General features: G+C 41.7%; 1 protein-coding gene across 3 annotated transcripts in view; it reads left to right on the top strand.

Annotated features, from left to right (window-relative positions):
• The window catches only part of STK39 (serine/threonine kinase 39), a 271,016-nt gene that overhangs the window by 51,453 nt on the left and 206,552 nt on the right, over nucleotides 1-13,011 (top strand). For all 3 annotated transcript variants that reach the window (XM_053918751.2, XM_053918750.2, XM_024579873.4), the window contains exon 2: nucleotides 4,371-4,483. In XM_053918751.2, coding sequence (XP_053774726.1) covers nucleotides 4,371-4,483 — 113 coding nt within the window. The remainder of the gene's footprint in view (nucleotides 1-4,370; nucleotides 4,484-13,011) is intronic.

Genomic DNA, 13,011 nt, shown 5'->3' with positions numbered 1-13,011 from the left:
TTTTGTCCAGGAGCTCCTCGTTTTAGTGGGGTTTAAGGGCAGAACTGTCTCCCACTGGCCGCCATTCATACCAGAGGGTAATGTAATATCTTTTGCTGCTTTGTTTTTTAAATCTTGACATTTATGGGCTACTGGACAGTTGGCTACTTTATTTCCTAACTTTAATATACAGAAATGTTTGCAGACTAATCTGTATTTTAAAGGTACCAGATGTTTATTGCTATATATTTCTTAGGGGGGGGGGCTGGATATAAAAAGAATACTCAGCAGCGGAAGGAGGGCTGAATAAATTGTGGTACATCAGCATCATGAAACATCATGTAGCATTAAAACGACAAATTGGCAGGACACCGACAGTTGACCTGGAGGAATTTCCCTGAGGAGTAATACTAGCTAAGATTTAATTAGTGCTTCCCATGTGCTAGGCACAGTTCCCAGGGCTTTCGATGTATTAGCGCCTTCATCATCACAGCCACCCTGTGAGCTCAGTGCTGTTCTCACCATCCTATAAATGAAGAAACTGAGGCACGGAGAAGTGAAGAAAGTCACGCAAGGATAAGCAGTTAATACTCGGCAGGGCTAGGATGTGAACTCCTGGACTCTGGGTGGACAAAGATTTTTTTAAAATCTTTTTTTAGGTTAGTAAAGTACATTCTCAGTGAGAGGTTTAACTGTAGTGTATTAAGTCATAGCTGTTCCTTAATTTTCTGGCTTATCTCTTACGTTTTAAATATTTAGGTTCATCATGTCGTATCAGACCTTAGACATCATTTCGCCTTTACCTCCCTCCCCCCTTCTAAACCAGCTGAATATTTTTGGTGAGCGAAATAAGACTTGGTCATAACCTGGAACTACTCTGCCCTCTCTCTTTTCCCTTGGGCGCCGTGTGAACTACAGAGAGAGTCCCCCCCTTTCATGTTACAGATGCAGAAATGAGTCCCAGAGAGACAGCTGAGCATTTATTGAGTGGATGTTTCCAGGGCTGTGAGGCCCATTACATTGTTAGGCCTTACAAGTAGATTTCCTTATGCCCATTTAGGAATCTGAGGTTCAGAGGGAAATGAGGCCTGACGTTACAGAGGGAATCCTCACTAGGGTTGAGTAGAATCCCCGTCTAACCTGCTTTTCAAGGGTCTCGCTGATCTAAGACTTGGAACCACGGCAGCCTACGAGAGGCCCACCAGTTGACTCTTTCCTCGTATTGCTGGGTACTTAATTAGGAGGTTTTTGAGACCTTCTAATTTGTATGGCATGAGTTACCACAGGTGATCGTGGGACAGTGACTTAGAATAGGCCATGAAAGTCTTTTGGATTAGTCCTCTCGGGTTTCCATAACAAAATGCCAAAGAACAGGTTCTGTAAACAACAAGTTTATTTCTCACTGTTTGGAGGCTGGAAGTCCAGACGAAGTTGCTGGCCAGCTGGGTTTGGGGTGAGAGGTCTCTTCCCTTCCTGACCTCCCTCACGAAGTGAAGGGTTGGACTTGATGGCCTGTAAGGCTCCCTGCACCTGTGATGCTGTTCTTGATCTCTCTCGTAGTTGAAGGGAATCTTTGGATTCAGAGCAGATCTCCCAAACTGTCCACTGACTGGTTAAACCCAGTCACGCTCTGACGGTAATCTCAGGTCAGGACGTTGCATATTTACTCTCTCTGGAGAGGGGACGCTGCCCGCAGTTCTGTAGTTCTTCAGGCAGCGTGGTTGTAAAGCAGTAACACTTCTCCAGTTGTAAAGCTCTAGCAAAAGCTCTCCCCACCACTCCCTCCTGCTTTGTGGAATTCTTACTTGTGTCCACATTCCTGCATGTGTCTGTGGAAGTCGGGAGGCTTTATATTATAGCCAAGGACTTGACTATGAGAGGTAGCCCCCCATTACATGCACTTGTTTTCTCCTTTCTGGGAATTTGTTTTCTTTTTCCTGTTTTTCAGTTCCCTGACTAGAGAATGTTCTGGAATGTGGATTGAGGTCGGAGGGGTGGGATTGAAAGGAGATTTAGCACAGGTGGGGCTGAGAACTGCTACCCATCAGCAGCTGGTTGGAGGTGTTTGTTGATTTCTCCGCTGGGCACCAGACCCAGTGCTAACTTGCTACTTACCCCTGAAGGTGCCGCTACTTCAGTGATGACCTCCTGCTCTGGGTGCTCTGGAGGCCGTGACTGCAGAATGCACTTTGCCGTCAGCAGGGCCCTTTGCGGTGTTGGGCTCTGGTGTCTGGAGGGTTCCGGATTGAGCCCAGCATGCTGTGATCTGCAGGGCAGTGAGGCCAGTCCAGTGGGACTTGGAGTAGCAGCTGGTGGAGCAAGCACTGAGGTTAGGGACAGGGAGGTCCCTTTCAGCAGCCTCTGACAATAATAGCACTCTCTCCCTCTGGAGCTGGGCTCCGGTACCTCATGGAAACCCTGAAGTAGCTCAGTAGCTCAGGCTGGGGTGGTTTGTCTGGAGCTGGGCTCCAGAGAGAAAGAGGTTCACCCAAACCTTCCCTCTGGGCTGTTTCTCTTTTCTTCAACGATATAGGGCAGAAGAAGATATTTTCTTAGCAAGGCTACGAGTGAGGAAGGGAAGAGTGTGCACCAGCTTGTGTGAGGGAGGAGCAAGTCTGGAGCTTGGGGTCCGGCAGGCCTGCCTCAGATCCCAGCTCAGGTACTTATCAGCTGTGTTGGTAAGTTTTCCGAGTCCCAGTCTTCTCACTAATAAGATGACGCTAATAAAAAGTGTAAGGCTGGTAAGGAGAATTATATGAGCAAAGTGCCCACCCACTGTCCAGTGGAGGTCAGTGTGTATGGATTTTCCTCCCCCGTGAACCCAGGTTGGACTTCCTGGAACAGAGTCTTGAAGTTGGAGACGTGGGTTTGGAGCATTAAGGGCATCTGCTCAAGTCACCAGGCCAGAGCTGGTGATGAGACCACAGGGCAGGAGAAAAGGCAGAACTCTAAAGACACCCACTGGGGCACTTCCTTGGGCTGGTAAAGCCTTGAGCTGCACTAGAGATGTCCCGCCTTTCTGTCATTACGGATCTCTCTTTCTTATTGCCAAAAGATGCTCCTTCTCCCCTTTGAAGATACTTCATGACTCATTTGGGAAGTAGGGTGTAAAAAAAAACCTTAAGGAGAAAGGTATGTGGTCACACCTGGCCCCCTTTTTTGCACAGTCCTGAGCACGGGCTGTTTTTCTCATTGACAGTCTTGCAGTGGCAGAGGATTTACGTGATTAGAATGAGGTTTTTGGTATTCCTTGCAGAATTGAGATGCCTTAACCTAGAGGTCGTTTTTGCCCCTGTGGAATATAAATCCGATTAGGAGTTCTTTGTGCTCTGCCACAAATCATTACATGTCTACATTTTGCTCTTATAAAATATGAATAACGACATGACTTGGTCTCCCAGGAGTTTGAGTGCATTAGCTAACGATCACTAAATCTTAGGAAAAGGAAATTCACGTGAATGCCGAGAGAGCTTTTGTAATTACACATTTGCGTCATTTTGCTTGGCATCCTTGAAAGGCGTGCTTTACACATGAGAATACTCAGGTTGATTCCTGGTTTTCTAATGGTGGGGCAGACTCGGAAGAGATAACCTCAAAGGGCGCTCCGAGCAGATACGTTGCCCCAGTGACTCATGGAAACCCCGAAGTAGCTCAGGCTGGGGTGGTTTGTTTTGGGCTGAAGTAGAAGAAGAAAGAGGCTGTACTTTTTAAAAGGCATTGAGGTTAGGAAGTATCAGGACCTGAGGATGGTCAGGGCTTCCATGCAGGGCTATGCTTAGATGCTTGTCCTTGCTCCTGTTTCCTCAGACGCGGCACTTTCTCAGCCTGTGTCTGGGCAGCGGCAAACATGCTGTGTTTCGGTGGGTGGGGGTCTTTGGATGGGGGTCTCCTTCCTGGATTGTGAGTCCCTGGAGCACAGATACTGTCTTTGTATCCTGTAGTAAAGTCCAGTTTTTCTTTTTTTCCCCCCCTCCAGATAATTGTTTTCATACTTAAGACATTCTTTGAAAAGATGCCAAAAGAGCCCTGGCCTGAATGGCTTAGTTGGTTGGGCATCATCCTGCAGACTGAAAGGTTGCAGGTTCAATTCCTGGTCAGGGCACATGCATAGGCTGTGGATTCAATCCCTGGTTGGGTCGCATACCAAAGGCAACCGATCGATGTTTCTCTCTTGCATTGATGTTTCTCTCCCTGTCTTTATCCCTCCCTTCTCTCTGTCTCAAAAAAAAAAAAAAAGTCAAAAGAAATTCTTTAAAAACATGTCAAATGATAATGTTTTGAATACCTTGAGTAGAGGACTTTTTAAAAAATAGGTATTTGTGAAGGGGGTCATGAATAGTTCCCAGAAAGTGTGCTGTTTGATAACTGATGTTGTTTTTATTTCGTTTCAGGCAGTGGAGCTACTGCTGTGGTTCAGGCCGCCCTGTGCAAACCCAGGCAGGAGCGTGTGGCAATAAAGCGGATCAACTTGGAAAAATGCCAGACCAGTATGGATGAACTATTAGTAAGTGGAAGAGATGAGGATACCTGCTGGGTGCTTTTTTGAACTTACGGTATGGGTGGTGTGGAATGGGTGGGCGAAGCGGGAGAGGAGAGAGCTAAGGCACCTTGGGTGTGATCTCCTATTCTGACGCATGACTTTCTTGGAATGCAGCTGGCACCACTTTTTCCTCCCCTGTTAATGATACTGTGCGTTATGATGGTGTTGTGTGTCGTCCAACTTACTTTGCTTTGACAAATGGCGTTTTGCTCAGTCCTCATGATTCCTGGGTGGGGTGTGTCTCAGTGTTGGCACTCTATTTGAGGAGAGGAGGGAGCCGACTCAGCGGACCTGAGGCCACGTGACTCTGAGTGCAGGGCTGGACTGGGTGTTGGGCCCTGGCGAGAGTCAGGACACAAACGGAAATTGCTCCCTCAATGATTCATTGGTCATTTTGGTTTTTGTAAATCACACAGTCACATACGAATTCCAGTTACTCGGGAAACTGCAGGGTAGCTTGCATTGGGCCAGAGGAGGACTTTGTTGCTTTTGTGTACAGCAATGTGTACTTCTCGTCGTAAATGAAGTACGTCACGCGAATAATTGGAGCTTGTCGTTGAGTCTGTGACTCTAGTAGCATTGGTTGGTTGAAGGGACATTTGCTTTTGGCTTAACGGACTCATTATTAAATGAACAGCTTGGCAAATGGTTATTAGTTGCCTGGCAAACTGCGAAGGGTTTGAGAGTTTAATCTCATAAATACAGTTGTCGTTCTGGCTGCCAATTTTCTTCTTTGCCTTTTGGCCATTTATGTGAGGATAACAGAAGACCGCAGTGGAGGAGTTAACTGATTGGTTATACCAACACTAATCCCAGTACAAATATTAGTCCAGTAGCCCCATGCAAGCTACAGGCTGTAATGACGGTTGGCTCCCAATGAAGAAGGCTTTTGTTAGATTCTACATTGGGAACGGAATGCCATTAACAAGAGCTTTTTGTCTTTACTCAGAATATAGCTTTTATTTCAGGCTTAATTACAGCACACTATAGTATAAATTAAGTACAAGGATAGGCTGTACTTTTCCAGATCTGTTTGGCCTTACATTTTAAATTAGGCTACAGAAGCCATTAGATTTCACTGGGATCGAAGCAACAGATTGCCAGCTAAAGCTCAGATGAAAGCAAGGGCTTCCATAATTTAATGTTAATTTTAAAAATATTTGCATACATTCAAGTCTTTTACTCTCTTTGTGCTTTGCCCTTACTGAAACTATTACTGTGTACTTGTGTTACTTGCTATTGCACGACCAATAAAATTGTGCCTTTGTCATCTGACCAGTTTTCAAGGTCACTTTGCCTGAGAGGAAAAAGTGTTGAACACACTGTGGGGTGAGTCAGGTCCTGATTTTGCCCCTTACTTATTTTTTGGCTATAGCCAAGATACCTAACAGCTTTGCCCTATTTAAAAAGAGAGTCAAATTGGAAGATCTCTAAGATCCCTTTAGGAGTCTCCAATTCTGTGGATATACTATGTATACATTTGTTTTTTAAAAAAACAAACGTGGGGTATATCTTTGAACTCATGCAGTGTTTGGAAATATCAGTGAAGAACTTGCCCATGTCTTTGACTGCGGTGCTCTGTGGGAGGTCTCATAGCCACCTTTTTGCCATCAGTAAGGTTTATGTGCGCTGGGTCTGACCAGTTCTGGAACCAGCCTTCTGGGCCAGTGCTGTGGCCCTTCATCTCTGCCAAGACCTCAGAGTTGCCCAAAGCTTCCATGTTTTCCCTCGACTGGCTTTTTATCATCAGTCGGCTGTAAGGAATGGTAACTCTAAGGGTCCAAGTGGAGGTCATCGGGAGACAGTCATTCCAGCCCTTTGCTCTGTTTCCCGGGACCGGGAAGCCTATCAGTGTCATGAAGGTACAGGTGATTTAGGCAGAGCTGCCGATGTAAGGACTGGTGCTTTTATGGTTTTGTGCTTGACTCCATTAATCTGAGAATGTAGGATTTATGAGTTTGTTTATTACCAGTTAATTTATCTCCCTCATTCTTTTTCCCCCTTTAATGCCCATGTTGTGTTAATAAATTAATATATGCATAATTATCTATTTTCATTTAAAAAGCTATATTGTTTTATTGCTTTGATCTTTTTTTAAAACCTTGAGGCTGTGACCTTGATATTTCTAGAGGTGGGGTGGTGGTGGCCGTGGTTCTTTAGGATGTATTACCACCTCAAGATCCTTTTCACACCAAAAGAAATAGAATTGACAGTACAGGTTGCCCAACGTTGCCGGGCGTTTGCGGACTAGCTATTGGCACATGAGATTGTGTTGCGCAAAGTTGCTGTAATCCTTTCCGTTTCTAGTACTGCTGTTGCCTGCATTTTTATTATCTCTGTGGGTTCACATTTTGGCAGTGTTTGGACATCCGGTCTCCTAATAATCCTTTGACTGTGTGTGTGTGTGTGTGTGTGTTATACACAGGTCAGTGCTCTGTATCATTTCACACTCTGTGCCGTGTGTTAACTGGAAACCATTGTTTTCATAAGAAACAATAGTCACTGGAATCCTTATCTTGTGTGTGTTATGTCATAGAAGTCACAGTTATCACCTGTCTGCTGGCTATTGGAACATCTGCCTTCCCTGCTGAAGCTGTATCACCTCCCACCCCCTACTCTTGACGCTTCCTTGCCCCCTTGAACCCCAGCTCCCATGGTAAGATGGGATTTATATGCAGAGGTCCAATGTGACGGTGCAGCACAGTTTTAGACAACTGGCCCCGAACTCTGCTGCTTCATGGGGTGGAGGCTGTTAGATCTTCCTGCAGTCATGGAATTTGTTCCAGGTTTTGCTGAAGAAGTATTCAAGTGATTTCATGATTTCTGTAACAAAATTATAATTACAGTGCCAACTTCTCTTAACATGAAAGGAAGAATATTAGGTGAGATCATTGGTGCTAAATAATTGGCCATTTAAATAAAATATGTACTACTGAAATGAGTACAGTAATATTCCTCAAAGATAGTTTGGTTTTAGATCTAATATACGTTTATTAATTTATTTGGTAAATACTTAACGAGTCTCTACATTGTGTTTAGGACCAGAAAAAGGATGAGTTTTGGCTGTATATACGGGAGGACAAAAATATATGCTCACTAAAAATTCATTTTATTTCAACAACAATTAAAACACTTTAGGATAAATGTTTTACTGGGCATTGTGTGAGTAGTAATCTCTCTAACCACATCCTAATCTCTTTAGGCACATGACCTTGCTGGCTAATTTTCCAGGAGCCAGGGGAGTGTCACTGGTCTGTTCTGTGTTCCTGACCTTCCCAATTTAGATGCTTAGATGGTTTCTGAGATGTGTTAATCCCACATTTGTTATTTGTTGTGAATCCCATACTTGTTAATCCTACAGTAGTGCAAATGGCTATAATGAGCTTAACACCTTTGGGCAAATATTTTAGAGGAAAACTTGCTAAATCCATAATTATTAAACCCTACTAGATGGTAGGAAATGAACTAGGTGATGGGCAGACACAGAGGGCTCCTGTCCCTTGGGGAGCCTTTGACTAGTAAATGAGTTGTATGAGTCATTTCATTTTTGTACTGGGTCAATGAGAATTTTTTTCTTTTCTTTTTTTTTTTTAAGCTATGGATATCTTTCTGCACCATTACCCTCCATTTGCCTAGAAATGGGGTAGTAGATTGATAGAGTCTCTTATGTGCATTCCATTGAGGCAGTTCCTGCTTTCCAATAGGAATGTAAGACTTGCTAAAAGGGTCTGACCTACTGTCATCACCTTGAGGTTTCTTGAAAGAGCTTGGTTCTCTGGTTTGTGGTCAACCTCAAAGGTTAGGGATGCTACTCCAGGGCACACTTGGCTTCCCTTCAAATCCATTACATGAGTGAGGAATTAATCTGCTCTTTCCAAAATCATCTATCTTTTCAATCTCTATCACCAGGTGACAATGAGTTCCACAAATGTGAATAATCCTTTTATTTATCCTAAAACCCACTTCTCCAAAAACTCTGGGGCACTCTCCTTTATTTTTACCCAGAGATTGATTGATGTTTTGGGTCATTATTGTACTTGACTTTATTTATGATTTTTAGACTTTAACCCTATCATTTTCATTTTTTTCTCTAGACTTGAGTTCTCATAATTTTAATGTGTCCTTGGTACCTAGTCATAGAATACTGAATAGCATTTTCTCATTCTTTCTCATACCTCAATGCCACCAAAACTAAAGTTGAATTTTGGGGGCAGGTGAGCTGTACGTGTGGGAGGCATTATGGCCCTGGGGCCACGCAAAGTGCTTGTTTCTTTAAAAAAAAATGAAAGAAAAAAAGTCTAGGTTAGTGATTATGAAATAATATGTAACAATCATTAAAATATTTTAGTTTGTGATGGGTGGCAAATGTGAGCAAAGTCATTTAAAAAGAGCAAAAAGGAAAAAAGGACTCATGGGCATGGACAACAGTGTGATGATTGCGGGGGGGGGTTATAAGGGGGATAAATGGTAATGGAAAAAATACAATAAAAATAAATTTAAAAAAACTACACGAAAGTGATGAGTGCAGAAAGTTATGATAGAGGGAAAAGCGCTCCCCAGGTCAGAGAGCCCGTGTTCTTCACTGATATCATGGACTTGGGACAGACCAGTTTCACTTCGGGTTTTTAGTGTCCTCGTTCATTCAATGAGGAGTTCTACTTGATGGTAAAAATTTATACTCATCATCAAAGTTCTGTGACTCCGTGTGTTTTGAAATCAATTATTTAATGAAATGACTTTAAAACTGCTTGAATAAAAACATTAATTGCTAGAAAATGATGCTTTATAATTTAGGAGTCAAGTCGCTCCAGTAATGTGGCATAATAATAAAAATCCACTCTTAATTCATAGATTTGAATTTAGAGCCTGCCATCTGTTTCTCCTATGTGTATAATGGAAGAGTTTCTCAGCTGAACCAGAACAATTCTGGTATATTCCTTTCTCTTCCTGTATCATCTCTATAAAGATACTTCATTCATTTCGTCAGTAGTATTAGTAGATAAATCAAGAACTTTATTTCCTCCAAACAAAGCCACTGCCCTCGTTTTGCTTTTTGCTGTGGTGTTATTTTATTATTTCTCATTTCTCTTGATCTGTTCTTTACTCCCTACTCCCCCTCCCTCACTTTCCCCTCCCTTTTCTCTGTCCCTCCCTTTCTCTTTTGTGTAATGAATTAGCTATGATTTGTAGGTTATTTTGGAGAATAAGGCTCTATATATTTACTTTCCCTAATAGTAACTTTTTTTGCTATTTTTACTACATATTTATTTATTTATTAAATTTGAGAGAATAGTTATTCCCTAACCATTACTGACACAGGCTTTTTTCAACATTTTAAAATTAAATGATAATATATGGGACCTCTGAGCAGTTCCTCTAGTCAGAAAGCATTTATTAAATTTCTTTAAGTTGAGGTATAAAAATTTTTTTCATCTTTTTTGTGCTGTTTTACCTAATTTCTGTAATTATGTTGATATTTTTTGCATATCTTGTTTATAGTAGGAAGAAAATCATCCCAGTTTAAGGACATCAGCTTAAAAAGTGGAAGCTATAATGTGTGTGTGTTTTCTTTTTTGTATCATTGAAAGTATTTTTCCATTCTTCTTCAACTCAAGCACTTCCTAATTAGTAAATTAATCACAGTCCAGCTCATTCTTCATCATACTTGGTAACAAATTGCATCTGGCTGTTTCTTGTAAAATATTTTGTACCAAGGATACAGAATTAAAACCCAAGCCTACTTAACTATACTTGCTACTGTTTTGAGCATTTCAGGTCTCAGTCATTAATTTCATGCTGTCATTTGTCCCTTGCCACTTAGCTTTGTGACGTTATTTTCATGTGATTTGGTGTTTGTATTTACCTAAGTACAGTCCAACTGATAGTAGAATTAGAAATGGGAAGTTTTGGGATATTTTGAAGAGATACGTTTGTGAGAAATTATAGAAGTGGAAATGAACATTGCAAGGACATATGTTTCTGGACTTACATTTGCTCAGGGACAAAGAGACCCACCACAGACTCGTTTTCAGAGTAGGAGAAAATGGTGAAAACCTTCCCAGATTGAATACAACTTCAGTTACTTCTCTCTCTTTTTTTTTTTTTTGGTTCTCACTTTTGCCATCTTTTTAGACTTCTGGAAAAATGCTGTTGTTTGGGTTGTTTTTTCCTACGTTATCTTCTTTCTTAGTTTGGTTTGGTTGTTTCCACAATTAATTAAGCTGCTCCTGAAAGAGAGGGACTTGGGAAATGTGCGGAAAGAAGGTTGGAGAGTGTTAGGAGGGGTTTCTGCCACTTCCCTAGGAGGGTCGCTGCCTGGCAGAACCCCAGAGTGCAGGTTGTACCCAGGCGAGGGGCAGGACACACCACAGCGAAAAGACGCTCTTCTTTTACCCCACTTCTCATCTTTCTATGATAAGACCAAACGCAGCAGCGGTGCTAAAGGCGGTTTCCAGCAGCATCAATTGGCTAACAAGAAAATGTCATCGTCATTCTGTTAAGGAGTCTTCCTCTCGACTTTTTGCACACTCCCAGTCATTGACAGTTAAATGATCACACAGTCGTTGTCGATGGCAGAATCTGAGTCAGATTCCGTGAGGACTGACTGCAGGGCTCTCAGAACCTCCTAAAGAAGGCATCCTATGACTGCTGAAGAACTTTTTTAGCCAACTCTTAAAATAAAATGGCTCTTCCCTATTGAGTTTTCCTGTAGTATTTCAACACCACGCCTTTATTCTTTGCTTTCTTCTCCCTCCTTGTTTCTTTTCTAGAAAATAACCATACTGGCGGCTTCTACATTTCCAAGCAAAATTCTTTAGCCTGTTTTCAGACATTTTTTGCAGAGTGCCTGATTTTGTGACATCATAACTAAGGTTCTGGGATGTATGTTCTGTTCTGTCAGCAAGTAAATATTTACCCATCGTGATTTCCCTGGGGATTTTGGGGGGTTTTCCAGACCTCCAGCTCCCATGCCACTCCTTACCCCTTTACAACTGCTCTCTACAGCTTTAAACACTTCCGAAACACCGATTAAGGCTATTGCAGAATTTTTGCTTCCCTTTTACTAATTTCTTAAAATGTTTCTCTGTCTTCAAAACGTGTAGACTTTCTCCAGTTTTAATCCTGCCTTCAATTGGACTGTACTTAGATAAACACAGAAACCAAATCATATGCAAATAATAACAAAACTAAGTGTTAAGGGACATCAGTTGACTCATTTGTAAGTGGTACAAGTCGGAATACTTGACTTACTCTTCCTTGAGTTTTTCCCTGTTGTTTCTGTTATTGTAAAAGAGGCAAGCATTTTCTGCATGCGTGGTACAAAACTTCTCATCATTAAAAAAAATCTCACAGTATTTTTCATGATTGTGAAAATGACACTGCAGAAAAACACACGGCTTTTATAAGAGCTTTTTCAATCTTCCATTACTTGGCTGACATTTGAAATCATTGAAGTTTATGGTTCTTTTTGTTTTTGAAAAAATTCTGCTTCAAGTATTGGGTTATTTAGTTTATTGATTTGTTTATCCTTCATAATGATGCTGATGTTATGGAAGTATAAGCTGGAGAACAACTTTCTGCAGTTTTTTTTTTTTTAAACATGGTTACCCTCCTATCATTTAGGGGATTCTCTCAATACTTAGACGGTGTTCAATACATTTTAAAGATATATTTGGTTGTCTCTTGTATTTGGAAATACCTATTTCATTTAATAGTATTTGTAGATCGTATCTGTTTTTTCCTTTTTGGATTAAGTTGCAGAGTGGAATGCGCCTGGGCGGATGTGTCTCTCAGCATTTCCCTGGAAGGGTAATGCATCTCAGTGCTTAGCTTGACAGCAGTGGTTCTCAACCTTGGCTGCACATTAGAATCACCCGGGAGCTTTTGGCAATTTTTATTCCTAGGCTGTATCCTAAACCAATTTACATCAGCATCGCTGGGGCCGGGATCCAGGCATTAGTACTTCATAAAGCTCCCCAGGCGATTTCGGTGTGCAGCCAAGGTTGAGAACCCCTGCTTTAGAATGTAGTTAGATACAGCTTCTCCTCAGATTTAACTGCACCTTATGTTGGAGCGTAGGTTTGATGTCTTAACTAAGGCTGAGTAGGATATTTTGCCATCAATATCAGATAAAGAAGAATTTACATAAGTTGTGAAAATATGCTAAATTTGGTTAAGTATAGTTTAATACTTCGAATTCAGAATTCATTTAAACATTTTTTTTCAGTGTGAATCTTATGGTTTTAAGGGACAAAAAAATCTAGGCTTTAACCTTTTCCTAATTCTTCTATTTCAAACTGTCTCTTATTTCTGTATGTTCTAAGCCCTTTGCATAAGTATGTGTTGAGACTTCGTATTCCAGAAGGGCCTGAGGCAGGGTACATGAAGTACGACACAGTGGTATAAATTACGCAGGGCGAGATAACCAGGAAGAACACAGGCAGGTTCCATGGAGGCTCAGGAATGAAGCTACAAATTCATGACCCAATGGC

The sequence above is a fragment of the Desmodus rotundus genome, chromosome 2 (genome assembly GCF_022682495.2).
Source record: "Desmodus rotundus isolate HL8 chromosome 2, HLdesRot8A.1, whole genome shotgun sequence".
In the NCBI taxonomy this organism is placed as follows: Eukaryota; Metazoa; Chordata; class Mammalia; order Chiroptera; family Phyllostomidae; genus Desmodus; species Desmodus rotundus.
This window is presented reverse-complemented; position numbering and strand designations above follow the sequence as displayed.